The sequence below is a fragment of the Podarcis gaigeae genome, assembly GCF_964106915.1.
Source record: "Podarcis gaigeae genome assembly, chromosome: 16".
Lineage (NCBI taxonomy): Eukaryota > Metazoa > Chordata > Lepidosauria > Squamata > Lacertidae > Podarcis > Podarcis gaigeae.
The window spans coordinates 33,868,884-33,890,936 of record NC_139693.1 but is presented as its reverse complement, the minus strand read 5'-3'; the positions used below and the strand labels follow the sequence as shown (position 1 = coordinate 33,890,936).

Sequence of the window (22,053 nt, the reverse complement as noted above, 5' to 3'; positions counted from 1 at the left end):
AGGTGCGATGGCGCTGTGAGTATCGCACCTTTGGGTTAAATGCTAACCCCCAGGCGCTTGGAGATGGTTGATAAGAAAAATGGAGGACAGCGGAGGAAGGGAGGGTGACTCATGGAACGGCCAGGGATTGGTCCAAGGACTGATCCTGGCACTTCGACGGCCTAAACCAGCCGCGTTGGGAAACAGTCCAAGGTGCCCGAAGCCCCGCTCGCGGCAGCAGCGGCCCCAATGCTCTCCCAGAAGAGACGCGTGCGCCGCCGGATCCCGCGCGCCCCTTTCTTCGGAGGTCGACCGTCCCCCTTAATTCCATGGAGCTCTCCAAAAAAGTGCGCGTCGGATCGCAGCCCCGCGAGCCCCTGGAGGCGCAGAGCGAACCTCCGTGAGAACGGGGGTGGGGGTGAGTGCCTTACTCCCAAGGAAACGTGGATTCGGTTCGTAGCCAATGGCTGCTTCTGGAAGAGGAGGAAAAGGAGGCGCTGGTGGCGGTGGCGGTGGCGGCAGCAGCACACCACCGCCTTGGTTTCTCGCTGCCCACCGAGGGAGCGTTTTCCCGAGACTGAGCCGGCCCCTCCCCTTTCCCCTTAGCGCCGCCCTCCTTCGCCTCTCACCGCCTCCTCAGCCGAAGGACTTCCCCGGCTGGAGCTGTGCCGCCTTCAGAGACAAGCGAGAGCGGAGCGGCGGCGGTTCCTCGACGTGGTTTGCTCGCCGGTGTTCGCGCTGCTTGGAGTGGCTGGCGCGTAGCGCAATCCGGAGCTGGATTTTATTATATTACCCTTTTTAGAAGAGAAGAGGGAAGGGGCGGGCGCGGTGAAAGGGACCCACTGCCAACAGGTTTTCTCTGTTTTCTTGCGGTCCGAGAAGCGAGGGCTCCGTCGCTTTGGCATGCATCTCCCGCTCGCTTCCCCGAAGGCGCGCGGCTGCGCTGCGAAGGGAGCCCGGCGCGCGTAAAAAAAGTTGGAGCGTTTGGCTGCCTTTTTCTTTTACACCTTCGGATCTGTCCTTTATTTTCCTTTTCAAATCCTTCCCCTCTCGCCCTCGACTCCCTGCACTCTCCCGCCAGGAACGCGAGCCAAAGAGCAAGGACGTACGATGTCCTCCCCGCTGCTTGCCTCTTGACGCCCGAGGTGGCGGGCCGGCGGCGGCGTGGCCAACAGCAGCTCCCGCAGCAGCAGCGGCGGCGGCGGCGGCGCTACCCGGAGGCCGCGGAGCTCGGATGTCGCCGCCCGCCTCTCTCCCGCTTCGGCTCGGCTGTGCTGGACGCCCTCTGCCCCCTTCCTCTGAGGAGCCTCGGCAGCTGCAGGAGGCGGCGGTGGCGGCGGACTAAGCGCAGGAGGGATGCTGTGGAGCGGGCCCCCCCGGCAGAGTGCTTTCCCGCAGGAGATGTTTCTGATGCTCGCCTTCTGCCTGGCTTCGCGGCGGACCCTGGCAGCGCCCACTCCGACCGCTGAGGACATCACGCTGGGAGTTGTGAGTTGGCACCTGCCGGGCTCTTCGTGGGGTTTTCTGCCCGGGGAGGGAGAGGAAGGGGGGGCCATCCGAAGAAACGGCGCGAGAGAGTCGCACGCCAAGCAGCTGTCCATGGCCGCAAGGATGAAGTTGGCGGCTGTTATTTGGGGGGTGTATTCTCTTTATTTAATCTCCCACCCCATTCTGATCATCACTGGAAGCCAAAGATCCCCCTCGCCTCACCCGCGAACCCCATTCCCAGCGCAGCTTGTATTGGGCGTGTGCGGAGCTTGCTGCGCGCTCTGGGGTATCTGCGGGCGCCGATCAAACAAGGGCTCCTCCTATTTCCTGGGGGGGCGTGCGCGGGTTTTTGTGGCGCGTGTATGTTTGAGTTGCCGCGGGATGGAGCTGGTCACCAGCGGTAAAAAGAGGGGGAGAGGTGGCGTGAGCAGGGGGACAGGTTGTTGCTTGCCAGCGCGGCGCGGGTTACTCGAGAGGAGACGACGCAGCTCTCCAAGGAGCGTTCTCCTTTTGTGTGTGTGTGTGTGTGCGTGCGTGTGTATGCGCGCGTGTTTGTTTTGGATTGCAGCCATCCTCTGGTCTGATTCCTCGGAAGTAAGTCTCAGTGTTCCTTCAACGGGGACTTTACTCCCGGGAAAGGGCGCAGGGATCTGCCGCTTTTGCAGCGCAGTCTCTTGTCTGAAGTAAGTCCCGCTGTTTTTAGAGGAAGGATGGAGGCTCACCGCTAATAAATGTGGGTGTACGGTTGCGGTCTGAATCAGCCGCTTGGTGGTGGCGGCGGCGGCCAGAAAGTGGGAAAACACTGCAGTTGGTAGTAGTGGTGCCCACTAGTTTCCCCAGGCTTTTAAATCCCTTGCCCTGTGGCGTGTTTAGGAAAGCAATGGTCTTGCTGCCACTTCTAGTCCTTTGCTGATTTAGTAACCTGTTGGTCTGCTGTGAGAAGGCAAAGAGGAAATATCTCTGTCTGTGGTTAATACTAATGGGTAAAAAAAATAATGCCACTTATCGTTATTTGTCTGTGTGTGGTTCTTTCCTCCTTCACTGCATGGTAGGCGTTAGGCAAAGATGATTCTGGTTCTTGGTTTTTCAGTCAAAAACGTCAAGAAGGCTCCCCCTCAACCAGCTGATGCCCTGGAATCAACCCATCCTTATTTGGGCATTTGTTGGAATCTCTTCCCTAACCCGGGTCTGTATATGTGCAGCAGAAGCTATTGAGCCTATTGGTGATGGGTGGTTATCTCCCTTGCTGGCCTAGCTCACTGGCCAACAACTGGTGGGTCGCAGCCTGATCCAACATACAATAGGTCTCCAAATGCGTGTCTGGGTTCAAAGTGGGCCCTAGGTCTGAGAAAGTTGGAGTTACCTGGCCTAGATAGTTGCCACCTTACTGCTAGCGGCATCCTCCAGAGATGCAAAGCAGGGCTGCCCTGTACCTTAGAAAATGACCAATTTCTGTGTTTATAGGAGTTGCTCTATTGCACTCGTGGCCATTTTAGGGGACAGAACTGCAGTTTGCCACAGGCTCTGCCTGCCCCCCATGGATGATGACCGTGTTCTGTAATAATCTCAGCCGCCTAGCTGTAAGAACCTTGTTGTCTGTGAGAGCCTTGTTTATCCAAGTAGCTATTGAATTTCAGGGCAGTTGAGGCAGAAAATCCCAAAGTGAGAGGCAACCATATTGAAGTATGAGACAGCGAGCCTGAAACTTTCCGAAGCCAGTTTGATGTTTCAGAACTGAGCAAAAACTTTCATTCCGTCTTTGTGGAAACATTTGGCCAACTCAGAGAAACTGGATAATAATGGTCTTGGTTTGGCCAACTCTGATCTGGCGGAGAGTAGACTTGAGTTGAATGTTGAGCTCTATATATCCTAAAGGGAGAAATGCAATCCATGCAAGTCAAACACTGAGTTGAACTGAAACCTTCATGAGTGTGTGAAGGAACTAAGCCTGGTGTACAAAGATTGAATTTGCACCCATTGCTCTGACCACATTTGATTCTGGCCTTGCCCAACACTGACCTGGTGCTCTCAGAAATTCGCCTAGATGGGAAAGTGTCCCTCAGGTGGAAAATGGTCCCCCATCACTGCTATAGATCTATGAAATAAATAAACTCAGGAAGTGAGTCATAAACCAAGATGCTTCTGGTTTGATAATTGCCTCTGATGGATGCACCTGGTGGCTTTCACCAAGATAAATTTGTGGGACTGGGAGAAACTCTCACTTAAATGGTGTTAACAAATTCTGAGACAATGGATGTAAAACCTCTTGATCACACAGCTGGTATAGCTGTGCTCCAGATCCGATTTTAATAATAATAGTAGTAGTAGTAATACAAAAGCCAGCAGCTAGAGTGTTTCAGGGCCTGGTTACCAGGCAACTCTACCTATGTTCCGATCGGGTAGAAGTGTTTCTTATTTCTGCCCATATGCTCCTAGGAAGGCAACCCAGAAATCACAGTAATTAAGATATGAAAAGTTATGGGACATGATGTGGATTTGCTAGGGATCACCTGTAACTGAGACCCCATCTCCAGTATACATTTAAGCAGTATCATACTACTTTGAGCAGTCATTGCTCCCCGCCCTCTTGCTGCCAAAGCATCCCAGGAACTGTTCTTTGGGAAGAGTCCTAAGAGTTGTTAGGAGACCCCTATCATCCTCACTGAGCTACAATTTCCATGGAAGAGGGATTAGCTAATAAACCTGATCTTCCAAATCCTAATCTGATACTCTACACGCAACATCACATTGACTCGCTGGCTCTCAGTGTGCATGCTTTGAACCTCTGTTGGAATTCCTCCGGATTATTCTATTTCCCCCCATGCCTTTCCCTCCTAGATGTGCTGGTGCCAAGAGACTTCACCTGACATGAGATTTGATGTACTTTTCAACAACCTTCTTATGTAACTAGCATGTTACCTAGTTAACTTTTAGCTGGTGGTTTGCATTGCCGGGCAAGCTATGCTTGACCTTAAATTTGATTTAGCAACTAAACCTGTAGAGGGTTTTACAGATGGTCCGTTCCAGGTTCAATCTTAAGTGCCTCCAGGTAGGGCTGGGGAAAACCCCTGCCTGAAACTTTGCGAAGCCTCTGCCAGTTAGTGCAGATAATACTGAGCTCAAAGGGCCAATGATCTGACTCATTATAAGGCAACTCCCTCCAATGTATGGTTTTCTCTTCCGCCCCCCTGAAAGCAAATGCAAACTTCAGGAGAGGTATTTTCCTCAGGATCACAACAGGGAAAGAAAGGGTTAGACTCCCGCTCCATGCCTCCTCTCATCTTAATTATCAGCTGCCCCCCAGGAGATGCAATTTGCATGTAAAAACAACCAGTCTCTGCACCATAGTTGCAAAGATGCATTTAGTGTCAAGTCTGGTTTGCCCCACCATTTATTGCTCTGTTCCTCCAGTGCAAAGCTTTTTTTATGTATCGCTTGATTGTGTCTTCAATATTGTTTTACTTTGCTGGTGGTTGTCCTGGGATTTTATTTTGTAAACTGAAAAACGGCAGGCACATGATTTTTATTTTTATTTTGAAACGAAATAGATTGAATTTCATCTTCTATCAGAGACAGGGTTTAAATGGTGTGTTGTGGAGAGGAATGACTTGGGCTTGCTTTCAGATTTAAAGGGCCCCTCCCATGGGCGTGCATGGGGTGGGGTGTGTGCTGGGTGGGCCAGGCACTCCCCTTTTTTAAATCAAGGGAAGCAGGCAGAAATGCAGGCAGAATGAAAAAGACTGGTTTTAATTTGGAATGGATCTGCAGCTTTTGCCTGGTGGTGGGGTGACTGGTTCCAGCAGCAGCAGCAGTATGGAAGGAAGGGGGACTCCCTGCTCTGCAGGCAGAAGCTGCAGATCCATCCCAGCCTTTTTCTTCTGCCTGCGCCTGTCTCTGTCTCATAGCTCTGTCTTCATCCAAGCTTTGCTCTCATCTTTTGTGGTGAGAGATCTGTGGAGGCTGCTGTTTTGGCATGCAAGCAAGGAGGAGCCAGCCTACCCATGGCCCTCCAGATCTGCCCTCTGGTTAGCTTGGCACTGGTCTTTTTCTCTGCAGGAAAAATATCCTGTTTGGGCTTCTTGTCCACTTGTGTGGTCATTTTGTTAGCTTTTTGCCTCTTCTTCCTTGTCTTCAATAAATAAATGAAGATCCTGGGTGCACATCCTAATGGAATGTGCTGAGCACATCAGTGGCTCTTCCAAATTGCTGAGTGGTCATCATGATTTGCTTGCAGAAAACCTATGCGGAGGTTAAACTATGCTCAGTCTTTATTGAGCTTCCGTTCTGATTTGTTGGCAGGGAGGTTATATAACAGTGCTCATTCATCCTGGTTTGCTTGTGTGGGGTTTATTGGTCTTACTGTTAATCGTTCATCCCATGCTTTTCAGCATGTTCCCCCCATTACTTTCCTATCCACAAAAACAGTGGTGAATTTGTTGTGCTGGGTTGACAGAGCGCTTTAATCCACTTCAATTGTGCAAATCTAAATTCCCAGTGTTTACCCGATTCCCTCCTGCAATATACTGGCTGTCTGGAAGCAACAAAAAAATTGTCCAGTAGCACTTTAGAGACCAACTAAGTTCGTTCCTTGTATGAGCTTTCGTGTACATGCACACTTCTACCAAGAACAAACTTAGTTGGTCTCTAAGGTGCTACTGGACAATTTTATTATTTTATTTTTATATTTCTACTGCATCAGACCAACACCTGACTCTGGAAGCAACAGTCTATCTTTGCCTACATTTCTGGTATGGAGCACCTCACCTGCTTATACTGTTTGTGTGGGACATTCTGCAAATGGGATGAAATGAACAACTCCACTAGAGGGTTTGGGTTTGTTCATGGGTAGTTTTTAAAGTAGCCCTTTTCTTCTTTTTAAAGAAAGAAAGAATGAATCAATGAGGTGTGTCTTTTTATATTGGGAAATCACTGGGAGTAGATGGGTCTGGGACTCACTGAAGAATCGCATTAAGAATCTATTCAGTGATCCAACCACTCAGGCATTTCACTGTTCTGAGAGGACCGTACCACCTCCAAGTTCAGGTAGAGGGGAATTCTTGTTTGGCGTCTTCCCCCATGGGAAGGCCTGCCTGCCTGACTCTTTTCCTGCAGCCACTTCCTTGACACATAAGCTTTCCGTAATAGAAGGAAGTGCCATCAAACTCCACCTTTCACATTTTGAGGTGGTACAGTCACCTGAGAAGATGCTCAAATCAATTTTGCATCTTTGTAGGAGCCCCAAAAGACCTAATGAAATTGAAGCACTTATTGGGGCAGGAACTGTTACCATAGCTTGCTGTGTTGTTTTCTCATATCTGCGAAGGGGATAGAGCATGCAATTGCAAGCGTTGGACTAGGAATAAGGCAACCTGAGTTTGAATCCTCGCTCAGCCATGAAACTCACACTAGCCTGGTTTGCACGTAGTGCTGAATCCTGGTTAATGCTCACCATGGTTAATAGACCATGGTTAAAGCAGAGGCATATCTGACAGACAATCCTTTAAACCTTGGTTTATCACCTCACAGAACACGCCTTAGCCGTAGTTAAGAAGCTGGTATGGATTTGCACATAATGCTAAGCAACAGTTAATATTAACCTTGCATGCAGAAGGTCCCACATCCAACCCCCAGCATCTCCAGTAGGGCTGGGAGAGACCCTGGAAAGCCACTGTCAGAAAGTACAGGCGATAATGAGCTAGATGAGCCAGTGGTCTGACTCTGTCTAAGGCAGTTTCCTGTGTTCCTGAGAGAGAGGGAGATATCTTTAAAATGGGTGGGAATCGATAGATGTAATAGGTAAGCCCTCTGGAAATGCTGTTTCCTGTCTAATTAGATCATTAAGCTAACATCTCTATCATCACAGTGGCTGCCTTGGCGTTCAGAGAGACACTCTCAAAACCATGCAGAAAGTCAATCAGCCGCTTCTTCCTCTTAAAACTCAGTAGGGAATACAGTGTTCAGTTTGTGAGCCCCTGGGAATGGCTGTGCTGATTGCAGGAGAAATCCAGGGCTTCAACTGCACCTTTGACCTCGTTTTTTATTTATTTATTATTTATTTCTCAAATGTACACCTTGCTTCTATGGTTCTGTGGGGATTCCCAAAGTGGTTTATGCTGTGAAATGAGATTAAAAGGCCACTATGAAATATGGCTGCAAATCAAGTAAAAGGGGAACTGGATAAATAAAATGTATTTAACTGGGCTGCAAACTCTCTAGCCTAATCTAATCCAAGTATGATTTATTATTATTAAATAGTTTCATATGGAGGGATAGTTTTCTGACTTTCTCCCCCAACAGGGTGGGTTTAACTGTCTTCCCTTGGGAGGGTGTTTGGTTGAATGGGATGTCACGTACCAAAAAAACCCCCAGAATGTATAACAGTATATGCAATTTTGCAATTGAGTAGAGAGTCTTTTCTTCCCCCTCTTTCGTGATGTTAGAACTTGCGGGCATCCAGTGAATGCTGGAAGATTCAAGACAGACCAAAAAAGGACTTTTCACAGAGTGCCTAGTTAAATTGTGGAATTTGCTCCCCACAACAGGTAGTGATGGCCACAAACATGGAGGGCTGTAAACAAAGATTAGGCAAATTCATGGGAAATAAGATTTTTGATGGCTAGTGGCCATGATGGTTATGGTCACACCTCCACTCCATTGAAGGCAGTATGTCTCTGAAGAGCAGTTGCTGGGAATCACAGGTGGTTTCAGGGACTGGCTGGACACTGCAGAGTGCTGACCGGCTGCTGAAGAGTGAGCACCTGGAGAAGGGGGGCGCGGGGAAGAAGGAATCAGTGATTTGGGGAGCTTGGAACAGCTGGGAGATCCGGCAGGAGAAGCTTCAGGATTGGAGAGTGAAGAACAGGTGCAGGAAGTGGGAGAGAGATGAAGGCTGGTGTAAAGTCAAGGGCTTCCATGCCTCTTCTTCCTCCTCCTGCTGCCCACCCGTCTCTCACTCCACCATCTCCCAGGAGGAGCAGAAGGTTACATGGAGGCAGAGTCTGTCCCTGCTTTGCCTGCAGCTCAGCTGGGGGCGATGCACAGATTGAGGACAGGGCCTCTCTGTTGCAGCAACAGCCTCCTTAGCTGCCCACCTAGGCGTAGCTGAAATACGTAAGACTGGTGAACATGCCTCTCCCTAACTTGTAGGCGGTGTGCTTCTGACAATGAAGAGTTAATTCCTTGCTCTGGACATTCTGTGCCTGAGGACGCTGTGCCAGGTGGAGAGAGTGATGCTGCTTTCAGATTCTGGTTGGCCAGGTGAGAACAGGATTGTGGCGATCATACAGGGTCCCTGGACGTTTAACGGTCTGTTGATCCCTGTGCCACCACCGTGCTCGCTTTCCTGCTACCACCAACCAGTTACTCTCTGGTAAAACACTGAGTCCAGTCAGTTGTTAAAAGTGAACCAAAAAACCCAAGTTTATTTTACAAACGTTAACAAGTTTACAGTTTCTCAGATAATATTCCTGTCAGTATCTTAACTTTAGTTTCTTTACCGGCCTATACCTTCCTAATACCTTCTGACTGATTATCTCAACTGTTTGACTGACCCCTCTTAACAAATTCTCTCACTCTCTCCCACCAGACTAGCCCAACCCACAGACTTTTCTTATCTGTCTCTTCTAACTCCAGACTGTCTTCTCCACAACTCTAACTCTCTCTCAAAAAACCCTCTGTGCTTAAAACCATATACACAGTTAACTCTGCCCCCTGGGTTCCCATTGATTAGTCATTTTACAATTAGTTAATCCTTTCCCTATGAACCCATTATGATGTCACACACATCAGAGGGCAAACGCTACAAGGATGTTGGACCAGATGGTCATTGCGGCAATTTTAAAAAAACAACAACATTTTTTAATCTCCCCATTTCCTCCAAAGAGTTCAGGGAAGCCCACTAGGTTCCTCTTTCCTTCACTCCCACTGTTTTCCTCATCAACTTTGCAAAGTGCCATATTTTTCGCTCTATAGGATGCACCAGACCATAGGATGCACCTTGTTTTAGAGGGGGAGAACAAGGGAAAAAAATCTCCCCCTCTCTGCTCAGCGCCCCTTCAGTGAAGCGGCAGGAGAAATGGAGCCCCTTCCATTTCTCCTCCCGCTTGGCTGAAGGGGTGCTGCGCAGCTCTCCCTCTCTGCTGAAGCCAGGAGAGTCTTGCTCTCCTGGCTTCAGCGAAAGGAACCTGAAGCCTGCGGAGTGCAGCAGGAACTCGCGCTGTGCTCTGAAGGCTTCAGGCAGCTATCCCTGAAACCTGGAGAGCAAGAGGGGTCGGTGCGCACCGACCCCTCTTGCTCTCCAGGCTTCAGCGAAAGCAATGCAAAGCCTCCGGAGCATGGAGGGAGCGCTCCCTCTGCATTTGGAGGCTTTGCGTTGCTATCGCTGAAGCCAAGGAGCCTGCATTCGCTCCATAGGACGCACACACATTTCCCCTTAATTTTTGGAGGGGGGAAAGTGTGTCCTATAGAGCGAAAAATACAGTAGGTTTGGCTGAGAAAGAACACCTACCCATGGCCACTTGGGAAGCCAAATGACTAAATAAGGATGTGAACCTTCGCTTGTGTGTCTGTCGTCCACAGAAGGCCTCTAGCTCAGTAGTAGAGCATCAGCTTTGTATGCAGAAGATCTCAAGTTCAATCCCTGGCCTCTCCAGGTAGGGCCAGGAAAGAATGCTGCCTAGAATCCTGGACAGCTGCTGCCAGTCAGTGCAGACCATGCTGAGCACAAATGGGCTCTGCATAAGGCAACTTCCTATGTTTTCATCCACTGCACCACAGTGACTTTCAGCTGAAGCCATAAATCCATTGGGTCATCTCGACTGGGTGGGAACGAGGCTGCCGATGAGCGGGAGAACAAAGAGGTCTTTGTTTTGGCAGAGGTCTCGGCATGATGAGTGGAAAATACAAGACAGTTACTGAAGTGGCTTGTTTGCAGCAAGTGTGCTTGCGAATCTCTGCCTAGAGAGGCAGCGCTCTCTCTCGAAGACATCCTGTTTTGGAATCCATTCCCGCACGCAAATAAACCCCAAGGCTGCTGAAGCGTTACCCCCCCCCATCATATTTGAAAGTCAGGAAGCATGAAACGACACCGATAGAGAATTGTGCTAACCTTTGGAGGAATATTATGTCTCCAAGTACTTTCCGCAGTAAATACAATGTGAATAGAGCTCTTGCACTTTAGAATGATGGCTCTCACACCCCCTCCTCTCCACTGAAAATTGCAGCTAAGATGCCATTCTGCATGATTAGAAGAAAAAGAGCAAGAGAATCGAAGCTTGCAGGAGAGTTATAGACTCTTCCTGTGCCATGACAGACTGAGGTGAAGCATTCCAATGATGTTTGCTAGATTAAAACTTGGGGATCACCTCCTTTCCCTTCCCCCTAACTGAATTTTAATTTGATGGCATGACTTCCTAATAAGCTGCCCAAAGCAACGTGAAAGCTGATGGATGGCTCGCATTGTCATTCTCCCGCTTTGCCTTCTGAATCCCGGTTGCTTTGCAGTCTGCTATATTCCTCAGTAGGCGGTCTAGCCGAGGGAGCAAAAACAAAATGGTTAGTTGGAGCCTGCCTCGAATGTGAAGAGATCGTGCTGGTGCTCAGCACCCATCCCTCCCTCTCCTCTCTTCTTCTTCTGAATTCAGGTGGTTCAGCTCAAGGAGGGCCAGATGAATGGCTTTTAGCTCATGGTGATTGGTGCCTCTTGAGGCTGGTAGGGTGGGAGCCAGGGAGACCAACTGTAGAGGGAGCCAGAGGCAAAGGAAGGCAGAGCCAGCTGATCAGCCTAGCAAATCAGCCTTTATTGCTTTTAGCTATTTGAGGTTCAGAGGTGGCATTCCGGAGGGCGACCACTTGGAAAGGGTTGGGTGTTTTTAGCCATCACACTTTGCTTGTGGGTGTTCCAGAAAACATCTGGATTATGTGGACCATAGGCTCCTCCAGGTGGCTTGTTTATTGAGCATCCTTATTTGCTTCCATGATGGAAGATAGACCATGTCCAGTCTTCAATGAGCATTTGTTCACAGGGAGCTCATATATGACCATGAACACCCATCCTGATTTGCTGGTGGTCCAGAGCACTTTAATCCATTTCAGTTGAGCAAAGCTACATTTCCAGGTATGCACCTGGATCTTTCACACAAAATAATGACAGGCAACCCCTTTCTCTAATCCATCTGTGCACCTTTCATGTTTTCCTTGACTCTGATGAAACAAAATTAAAAAATAATCCTCCCAGTAGCACCTTAAAGACCAACTAAGTTTGTTAATGGTATGAACTTTCATGTGCATGCACACTTCTTCAGATACACTGAAACAGAAGTCACCAGACCCTTATATATAGTGGAAGGGTGGGGTGGGTTTTTTTCTCAGAAGGGTAGTAGGAGATGGGTGATTGGCTCAATGGGTATGGTAAACCTGTTGATGACTGTTAATGATTGCAATTAGTCCTACAGGGAAAAGCATGGGATGGTATGCAGATGACCACAAATAGCTTTAGCATGTGTGATGAGACAAGAATCCAGTATTCAAACCAGGTCTCTCCATAGTTTTCAGTTTGCATGCACACGAAAGCTCATACCAATAACAAACTTAGTTGGTTTCTAAGGTGCTACTGGAAGGATTTTTTAAATTTTGTTTCGACTACGGCAGACCAACATGGCTACCTACCTGTAACTTGACTCTGATGGTTAGGAAATAACCTCCATCTAGTACGAAGCCACCACAGTGGTACCTCGGGTTACAGACACTTCAGGTTACAGACTCCACTAACCCAGAAATAGTACCTTGGGTTAAGAACTTTGCTTCAGGATGAGAACAGAAATCATGCTCTGGTGGCACAGTGGCAGCAGGAGGCCCTATTAGCTAAAGTGGTGCTTCAGGTTAAGAACAGTTTCAGGTTAAGAACAGACCTCCAGAACGAATTAAGTTCTTAACCCGAGGTACCACTGTATTCCTATAACTAGAAGCTGCAGGACAGAGGGGGATTACAGGACATGAAAACTGACGCATCAACGTGCCTGTTTTGTGGACTTTCTGAAAGTATCCGACTGGTTCCAGGGGAAAAGAAGATGTTGGACTAGATGGGCCTTTGGTCTGATCTAAACAGGGTTCTTATGTTCCTAAGTCTCCAGGGTAATTTTATCTGAATGATCTTTCTTAACAAAGTCACTTAAACTAACGCAGATGGAGTCCAGAGAGAAGAATCCTGATTCCGATTTACTAAGCAAACTGAACAAAAATAGTGTATAATTTGAAGAGAAAGGGCTTTGTCTTTCTTGTACATAGCTGGGAGACATACATGCAAACCTACAGGGGGAAACTGCCTCAGAACTGCCCCAAACCATTGGAGCACATGCCAGCTCAGCAAAGATCATCCCATCCTTCCTGGTTGCTAGGCAACACTCCCATTGGTCTCCTTCTTGTCTAGTTGACTTTATCATTAGCAGAATCAATGTTAAAGCTGCATACTGAGTGATCCCTGCTGTTGGACTACCAACACTCACGACCCTAACAGATTTTAATCAGAAGTTAGCGGAGTGAGGGGGAGGGGGGGAGTGTGAAACTGTGAGCCAATTTGTTTAATAAGGGGGGAGGACAAGAACATATTTTCAAAAACTGGAGCGATTCTGTCTTTGTTTATTATTTGTCAAAACAATAATTAACACAATGAAGAACCAGCATATGTTTTGTTCCCCGTGTTGTGAAACTTTTTATATTCTCTTATAGCGTCTGTGTGTTTCATCCTTTAAATGTTTATTTGCTTTTATTTTCTTTGGCCTCCATCATTCTAGCTACAAATCTACTTTTATTCTTTTCTGGGTTTTTTATTTATTCATAAGGAAACTCGCTATTGTTTTTGTTTTTTAAAACAATAAATTCCAAAGCGGTTTACAACAACGAATTAATGCAATCGTGGCAAAACATGTCAGTGCAATGAAACATCATCAAGACACACAGAAGGCATTAGCCATTAGGGAACAGGCTGGTTCTTAAGAAATGATGGAGACACACCATGATGGAGTGTGCAGTTTACAGGGGTCGGCAGAAAGGTTGGCAGCCCTTGCTGTTGGTGTGAATTTACTATGCGGGCTTTTGTCCTGCACCGACTTTGGAAGTAGCGTGGAGCCAGTTAAGCAATCACAATGTTTTTGCCTTTTTGCATTCACTTTGCCAGCTCAATGAAATGGAAGCTAGTGCATCCTGCTTCAAAAGGCACTGGCCCCAAGGAAGGCCAAATTATTTGCTGGAAATGGATTCAAGGAGATAGGAACTCATTCTGGACTGATTTCATCAAGCCCACCCAGACCTATCATGCAGTTACTTATGCTTGTTTTAAAACAGGGGTCAGCAAACTTTTTAAACAGGGGGCCGGTCCACTGTCCCTCAGACCTTGTGGGGACTGTATTCTGGAGGGGGGGAAATGAATGAATTCCTATGCCCCACAAATAACCCACAGATGCATTTTAAATAAAAGGACACATTCTACTCATGTAAAAACACCAGGCAGGCCCTACAAATAACCCAGAGATACATTTTAAATAAAAGGACACATTCTACTCATGTAAAAACACACTGATTCCCGGACCATCCCCTGGCCGGATTAAGAAGGCGATTGGGCCGGATCTGACCCCCGGGCCTTAGTTTGCCTACCCATGTTTTAAAAGTTCTACTGATTTTTATTTGTGCTTTAATGGTGATCATGATGTGTACATATTCCTTTCTCTTAATAGTTTCGCAGGTTTTAGCTGTGTTATCTGTAATTTTGTCATGCACACCACTCTGACAGCTTTTTGACACAGCGATTTATAGAACTTTCTCTAATGTAAATGTACAATGCCCCGTTTTAGTCTCAACATTTGCCTCCCGTTAAACAGAGGTGTCTGTTGCTGTCACATCTAGTTCAATCCCTGATAGAGAGAGGCTAGAGCAAAGTTTCTCTTCAAAGTTTCTCTCTCCCCCCCCCCCACATTGGGGGGGGGAAGCCTCAGTCCCTGTTCTGCTCTGAATATCCTCTTTGCTCCAATACCTCCTTTCATTTTGCTTCTCTCCATGCCATCGCCGGCTGCCCTTTGGGCGAATTTAAGTTCTAAGAGGGAATACAAACATTTGTATTCATAACTGGAGGCCACGGGAAAGAATTTTCCTCTGCCAGACTCCTTTTCTCCGATGGCTTTGTCCCAAAGGAGTTGCGCTTGCTAGCTGCCTTTTGTCTGTGCATTTTAGCTGGGCGACAAAGATGGAAGGAGAAGCAGGTGTCTCGCTGAGTCTCTCACCCCCACCGATCCCCAGTGCTGCTTGGCACAACTGCAAAGTTCAGATGTTCATCCGTGGATGTGATCAAAGACAATTGGGTAGAGAGAGCTCCAATCTGTGGGAACAGAGTTCCTTGGTATTTGCGCAGGCGTTCCTTCAGGTTTGGGGGCTGAACTGTGCATTGGATTGACATTTGTCCATCTGTACTGGAGCTTCAAGGGGGAGGAAAGAGGGTTGTGTGTGTTTGCTATTACACAGACGATTGCTTCAGGGAAGCTGGAGATCAGAGGAAGTAAAGGGAGAGGGCTGTGGCGTCTGGCCAAAGGTCCATCAAGACTACGGGTTGGGAACCTTTCTCAGCTTGAGGGCCGTATTCTCTCCTGGGCAGCTTTCCAGGGGCCACATGCTCCTGGTGGGCAGGGCCAGAGGAAAAAGCAAGTGGAGGAATAAATGTAGATTTTTCCTTTGTACAGGGGGCTAGTTTCTGCACACATCCATGCACCCCTCTCTATCTTATACCCAGGCCAGCAAAAGACATTATCAGAGTCCGAGGGCACATTCCAGCCACACAAAGCAGGGGTGGTGGGGGAAAGGGGCTGTGTGGTTTGCGGTGAGTCCCTGGGGCCAGATAGAGGGGCTCAGAGGGCCATAGGTTACCCACCCCATATCTAGATGAGCAACTTGCAGTAGGCTTCTCTTTCTGTTGGTTCCCAGCGACTGGCACTCAAGGCAGATTTGCGTTTGACACTGGAGGTTCTGTTTTTCTGCTGGTTATAATCGGCGTTTTGTAAGCCTACCCTTCATGTTTTTGCCGAGTCCTCTTCCAAAGCCATGTGAACCACCATCACATCTCACGGGAGCAGAGTCCATAAGTTAATGATGTCTAGCTTGGAGAAGTCCTTTCACTGGTCTGGTCTGAATCTGCTCCTTATCCATTTCATTAGCTCACCCCAAGTATCAGCTTTATTAGAGAGGCAGCAAAAATGTCAGGTCTTTCCAGTATAATTCTGCAGTCTTTCCTCTGGCGACTCGCACTCATCTACAGATAACCCTGCCCTTCAGACCCATCTATATTAGAAATAAGTAGCACTGTGGACTTGTAAACCTCTAGACTCTTCTCCTGTATGGATCAGCTCCTTCTTTCTAAGCCCACTTCTCTGTAATATTTCCAGTTCAACAATCTGAATGTGGCATTTATTTCTCTTTGCACCGGTTTCTGGTTGAGGCTGCTGACCAACTTCTGACACCATGTGTTGCTTGTTGAATCTTGACTCTAGAATTCAGACTTTGCAAAAGCTGCCCCCATGACTAACTGATGCTCTACCACTGGGCTGCAGCTCAGTGGTAAGATTGTCTGCCTTGCATGCAGAAGGTCCCAGGTTCAGTCCCAGGCAGCGCTGAAAGAGACTTCTGCCTGAAACCCTGGAGAGCTGCTGACTGTCAGTGTAGACAGTACTAAGCTAGATGGATTAATGGCTTGACTCAGAAGATGGCAGCTTCCTATGTTGCTAACTCAAATGGAGAGGGCAAGTGCAGTATTTTATTACCTTTCTCACTGATCAAATAGCTGCTTAATCATCATCATCATCATCATCATGAACTCTATATGGAACTAATCACTATAATTGGTGCTCAAAGGATGCACCCTTTGCACCCAGAATCCAAGTAACCCCCCAGAATCGCAAACCACCACTACATTTTTCAAATGTAGAAACATGAATAATGTAAGGTAAAGGTAAAGGGGCCCCTGACCATTAGGTCCAGTCGTGACCGATTCTGGGGTTACGGCACTCATCTCGCTCTATAGGCCGAGGGAGCCGGCGTTTGTCCGCAGACAGCTTCCGGGTCATGGTCATGTGGCCAGCATGACTAAGCCACTTCTGGTGAACCAGAGCAGCGCACGGAAACGCCGTTTACCTTCCCGCCGGAGCGGTACCTATTTATCTACTTGCACTTTGACGTGCTTTCGAACTGCTAGGTTGGCAGGAGCTGGGACTGAGCAATGGGAGCTCACCCCATCGCGGGGATTCGAACTGCCGACCTTCTGATCAGCAAGTCCTAGGCTCTGTGGTTTAACCCACAGCGCCACCCGTTTCCCATGAATAATGTAGCCGGTCTTTAAAATGAGCAGTAATGAGCCCCCCTGTACTCTACCTCCAGTCCTCGGCCTTTGGTGCCACTGGAGCTTTTACTGCTTCTCTAAGAAGTGGTGCTGGCTGTTTCTTCCCAAGTACTTCCCCCAAGTATGTTTTAAGCGTCGCTTGTCAAAATGCAGTCTACGATTTAAGAGTGAGCTTTGGGGCCAAGGTGCAGGGCTGGGTAAATCAGCTTGACAAAACGTTGGCTGGGTTCTTTCTCAAGCAGGCCTGGGATCTGTAGATGCACTTAAATCCTGTGTTTTAATTTCAGGGGGGAGGGGGGAACAAGGCTCCGTCTCATTAAGATGGCAACTTCGTTTTGAGCTCTGGGAATGGCTGATCTCAGGATGCGCCAATGCAATTCGCTCCTCTCCTGCGTTGCTGTCGCCAGCTTGGCCTTACTGAATTTCTGTAGGTAGTTACGCTAAATTACTCATGATAATGAGACTTTGCTTTCCATGAGCATTCCTGAGAGCCAGCCAGCGAAGCTCTGGAAATGGAAAGTTGCCAGTGTTCCTTTTTTTAAAAAAAGCATCTCTCTTTCTCTAGAAAAGGCCAGATTTTCACACCAGACCAAACTCTGGCAGTGTCTGATGGGTAGCTTGTACTTTGATCCTGAAAGGACATCATTTGGGCTGCCTACTTTCCATAGAATCCCTGAGTGATGTTCCCCTCTTTGTCTGTCACGTGAGAAGCCATCATGATCCGTCGTTGATATTTGTTTGGCCAAGGGCAAAACTAGGCTTTATTTTACCCTGGTCAAAGACCCAGTTTGGCACTGTTATTGAAATATACTCAGAGTTGAGAGTGATTTCATGCTCTTTATTCAGCTCATAGTGGTGAGGAGGAGTGAAAGTCCCCTCAAGTATCTGCTTTATATACATTATTTACACAATGGGCTGCATGTGATTGGCTAATTCTGGAATTCTCCTGTAGGCCAACCAGGTTGTGGATTCACTTCCACCTGGAGCTGGATTGGGTGGCTCCTGCAGACCAATCATATTGCTGCATTGTTCTAGGACCAATCAGACTGCTGCATTCTGAATCCTATTGTTCTAGGACCAATAGGCTGCTGCATTTTGGATCCTATTCAACTCAGTACATAACAGTTATGGAGAAAATTCCAGGGTGTGAGACTATTCAACAGCCCAGCTCATCGGGGTGCAAGTCCCCTGTGGGTCTATGCAGTCGGTAAAAGAAGGAAGTTGCCGCCAAGTAATTTGGAGCAAAACAGCAGTCAGTAGACCATGATCTTTATTGTTGTGCAACAGGTCCCCACAGGAGTAAGAACCCCGGGCATGTGGTGACATCCTCTTTTAAAACTTCTCTCCTTCCCCCAGAATACACTTTGAGCAGCATCATTGAGACATCATCACCACATCACTAGCATGTCACACATGGGGAGGGGTATACAAGGGTTGAGGGACGCTGGTTCATACATTCATCTTTCTGGAGATCCAGGCTATATGGTGGGGAGAGATAGAACAGCTCATCCGTCACATTTGAGAATGTGTATGGTTCAAGTGCAAGCAAGCAGGGTTTACTATATTTTGTGTCTGCTAACTTATACAGTAGATGTTTGGGTCAGTACCTAATGGGTGGTACATGATATGGGCAGCCCTTGTGATTCTGCTGACTTCAGTTTCCCATGGCTTAAGCACCATGGCTTACAGTGTGCTGCAGAAATGTAAGTTAATATTTCAACCTATAAGTGAACCAGCTGCCAAATCTCCCCTGGCAGAGGCTTCTGCTTTTCCAACCTATTTCAAAACATGCCACTTTCTCAAGATGTATGCTCTCAGCAATCCGATTTGCTGACTTCAATGTCTGGGTTAAGAGTATGTTCTGCTTAGTCCGAAAGAGGCAGCAAAGCCCTGAGAGAATCCAATAATTCCTTTGGTAGCGTCAGCATAAGTGTATTTGCTGCGTCCCCCGCACCTTCTAAACTGTGCACCTGTGCAAGCTCATCAGAAAGTACTGGGACCATCTGTATTCCATGTGCGTCACCGTCATCAAAAATGTCTCCAAGATTGTGTAGCAGGTTCCTGGCAACAAATCCTCTTATTGGCTGATCTGCTGTGATGTCGCCAATATTCCAGACGCTCAGGGAATTAAAGAAAAAAGAAAAAAAGGCAGCGGAATATATGCAGTTTGGCTTCTGTGATGGAAGGACAAGTTGTCAGTTTGGCAGGGATATCACTCTGTAAGGAAGCTGAGATGCAAGGAGTCCCTAGATGGAAATCGCAAACCAAAGCAAGGGGACCAGGGAAAGGCTGATTTAAGCAGCTGACACTTTCCTTACTGCAAATCTCCACTGGAGTTTCACAAGTGTCAGGCTGATGTTACAAGGTGAAAACCCTAAGACCTCCAGGCTATAGAATGGATAGCGGGAGAGAGCTGGATTTCACAGTGATTTGCACCAACTAGCCAAACCTGAGTCGCAGGCTTCTAGTCAGGATTTATTAATTATGCGACAAGGCTTCCAACACTTCTGCTGTTATGGATTTGCTGCCTGCTGTGTCATAACTCTGCAAATCTTTTCTGTAGAGCGAGGTGGAAAAACTCAACATTGCAAATCACTCCGCGGAAATGAACTAGCCAACAAAAACCCTCGCGCTGTCCAAATTGCTCACCTGTGCCCACATTACTTACAGATGCCCTAAAAGTGTGTGTGTGTGTGTGTGTGTGTGTGTGTGTGTTGGTGATGCAACTTTTATAATGTTTCATTACCTGGAGGGACCTTATACTCACCCAAGGTGAGTGGCTGTTCACATAGTGGGGGGGGGGGCACAGAAGCGGTGTTGTGCGTCTCTTCCTCCCCCACTTCTACAATTGCGAGTAGATTCTGCACCCGCCCATTGCTCCATCCAGGCAAACAAGGGACATTTACACTAGTGTACAAGGACACATTCCTGTTAGGCAAAGGCAATGGAGCACTGCTGCCAAGGGACATGGCATAGGGAGCTGGGGCATAGTCTGGAGAGAGCTTGTATGGCTGGATGGAGATGGGTCCACAGAACCATTGTATCAACACATCCCCTGTTTTGGGGATCCGGTTGCATGAGATTGCGGCTCCCCAAAACACACATTTTTTTGGTGCCCATGCTCTCATGTGTCCCGGTTTTTGGCCTGGACATGTTGGAGGGTGTAGTATCAATATTTGCAAAGCTCACATTCCAGAAGCACCCCTGCTTCCCAGCCACTGGGAAAGGCAGCAAAGAATAAACTACCTTGTTTGCAAGGAGGAGAAGTGCATATTGTTTAATAGCAAAGAGCTGGTGGTACCAGAAAACAACTCCATAATCGGGGTAGAATGAGTTTGCATACAAACATTAAAAAAAAATCAATCAAAATCACTTTAAATAGGGAGATTTGGGAGTTTCAGAGGATCTTCAAGTCTGTACATCTGGGAATATGTGTTTAGAGGGAGAGAGCATTTGTCCCAGATTTTTTTTTTTTATTATGAGGATTGCTTGTGGTTTCTGGGTCAGAGAATTAAGAGATTTGATGTTTATATTAAAAAGAAAAGAGGGAAAGCAAACTGAACCCTCCCCCCACCAACTCCTCAGTCCAATAGAAACAAAAGCTTTAGTGCACCAGTGCGGGGGCGAAAAGAGATGGAGACGCCGTTGAGATTTGGATTGTAATGTCCTTGCATCTGCCTGGTGCTTTAATTTTGCAGAAGGGATCCATGTGACACGGCAAAGAGGAGACAATGAGGTTCACCAAGAAGGGAGGCCTTCAAGGAAGAGGCTGACACCTTAAGTCAGGCTTAATGATTGGGTAGGGTATGGCACAATTACCTGTTTGAAGCACTTGCTTCTAATTGCTTCTCATTCTATCCAACATATGCCCACCTGACCGCTTTGGTCGGCCAAAACGCGCACATTCCCAAGTGACACTTTCCACATACCCTTGCCAGGGATCGATCTATCATTGCGGCAACAGCTACAAGTTGGCCCTGCCTGTTGACATTCGGCAGGTGCTTTCACTGTCCTGCTTTTGCTGCCTTAAAAATAATTATAATAATATAATAATAAATTGAAATTGCAGAGTTTTGAGAAATTAAAAGATAAAGTGCGAGACTGGCTTCATTATTATCAAATAATGGAGGCTTATAAGTTGGACAGGAAGATTGGCTTCCAGGTGGAAAAATCAAAATTGGAAACAGAATTGTTAGAACCCAAAACTAAGAATTTGTCAAGAATGTATAACTTGCTGTTGAAATGGAATACGCAGGATGAAACGGTTAAATCAGCTATGATCAAGTGGGCACAAGATATTGGTCATAACATTATGTTTGTGGACCACCGGTATGAAATTTACGGCATGTAATGCCTTAAAAGAAAATATTATGAAAATGATTTATAGGTGGTACATGACCCCAGTCAAGCTTGCAAAAATTTGCCACTTGCCTGATAATAAATGCTGGAAATGTAAAGAGACTGAAGGTACATTCTTTCACCTCTGGTGGACATGCCCAAAGATTAAGGCTTTCTGGGAAATGATATATAATGAAATGAAAAAGGTATTTAAATATACCTTCCTGAAGAAACCAGAGGCCTTTCTCTTGGGTATGGTCGGCCAATTGGTGCAAAGAAGGATAGAACATTCTTTATGTATGCTACAACAGCAGCAAGAATACTCATCGCAAAGTATTGGAAGACACAAGATCTACCCACCTTGAAAGAATGGCAGATGAAGGTGATAGACTATATGGGACTGGCAGAAATGACTGGCAGAATCCAAGACCAGGGAAGAGAGACGGCGGAAGAAGATTGGAAGAAATTTAAGGATTATCTTAGGAAACATTGCAAAATTAATGAATGTTAGAATGACGTTGGTTTAGAAATTAAGTGGTTTTCAGCTGTAATGATTAAGTAAAAAGAAAAGAAAGGCTAAAAATCAAATGAAAAATAAGGGAGAGGATTTGCTGACCTAATAATTAGAAATTGGAATACAGAAAGGGGAGGTATGAGGAGGTCGGGGAAGTAAGTTATAAGAAAATAAGGGATTGAAATTATACTTGTTTTTGTTTGTGTTTTGTTTGTATTATTGTTTTGTTTTTATATAATTTTTGAAACTTCAATAAATATCTTTAAAAAATAAATAAATAATAATTATAATAATTAAGCAAGCCTGCCCCCAGGCATAATTTTGATGCGCTATTTTATTTGATAATGTATGTGGTTTTTTA

General features: G+C 46.9%; 1 protein-coding gene across 1 annotated transcript in view; it reads left to right on the top strand.

The window, feature by feature from the left end:
* The first annotated feature begins 434 nt into the window (after positions 1-434).
* Positions 435-22,053, top strand: part of MMP17 (matrix metallopeptidase 17) — a 171,468-nt gene continuing 149,849 nt past the window's right edge. Inside the window, exon 1 of the mRNA XM_083717318.1 lies at positions 435-1,467. Within this exon, the coding sequence (XP_083573444.1) occupies positions 1,336-1,467 (132 nt within the window). The 5' untranslated portion in view covers positions 435-1,335. The remainder of the gene's footprint in view (positions 1,468-22,053) is intronic.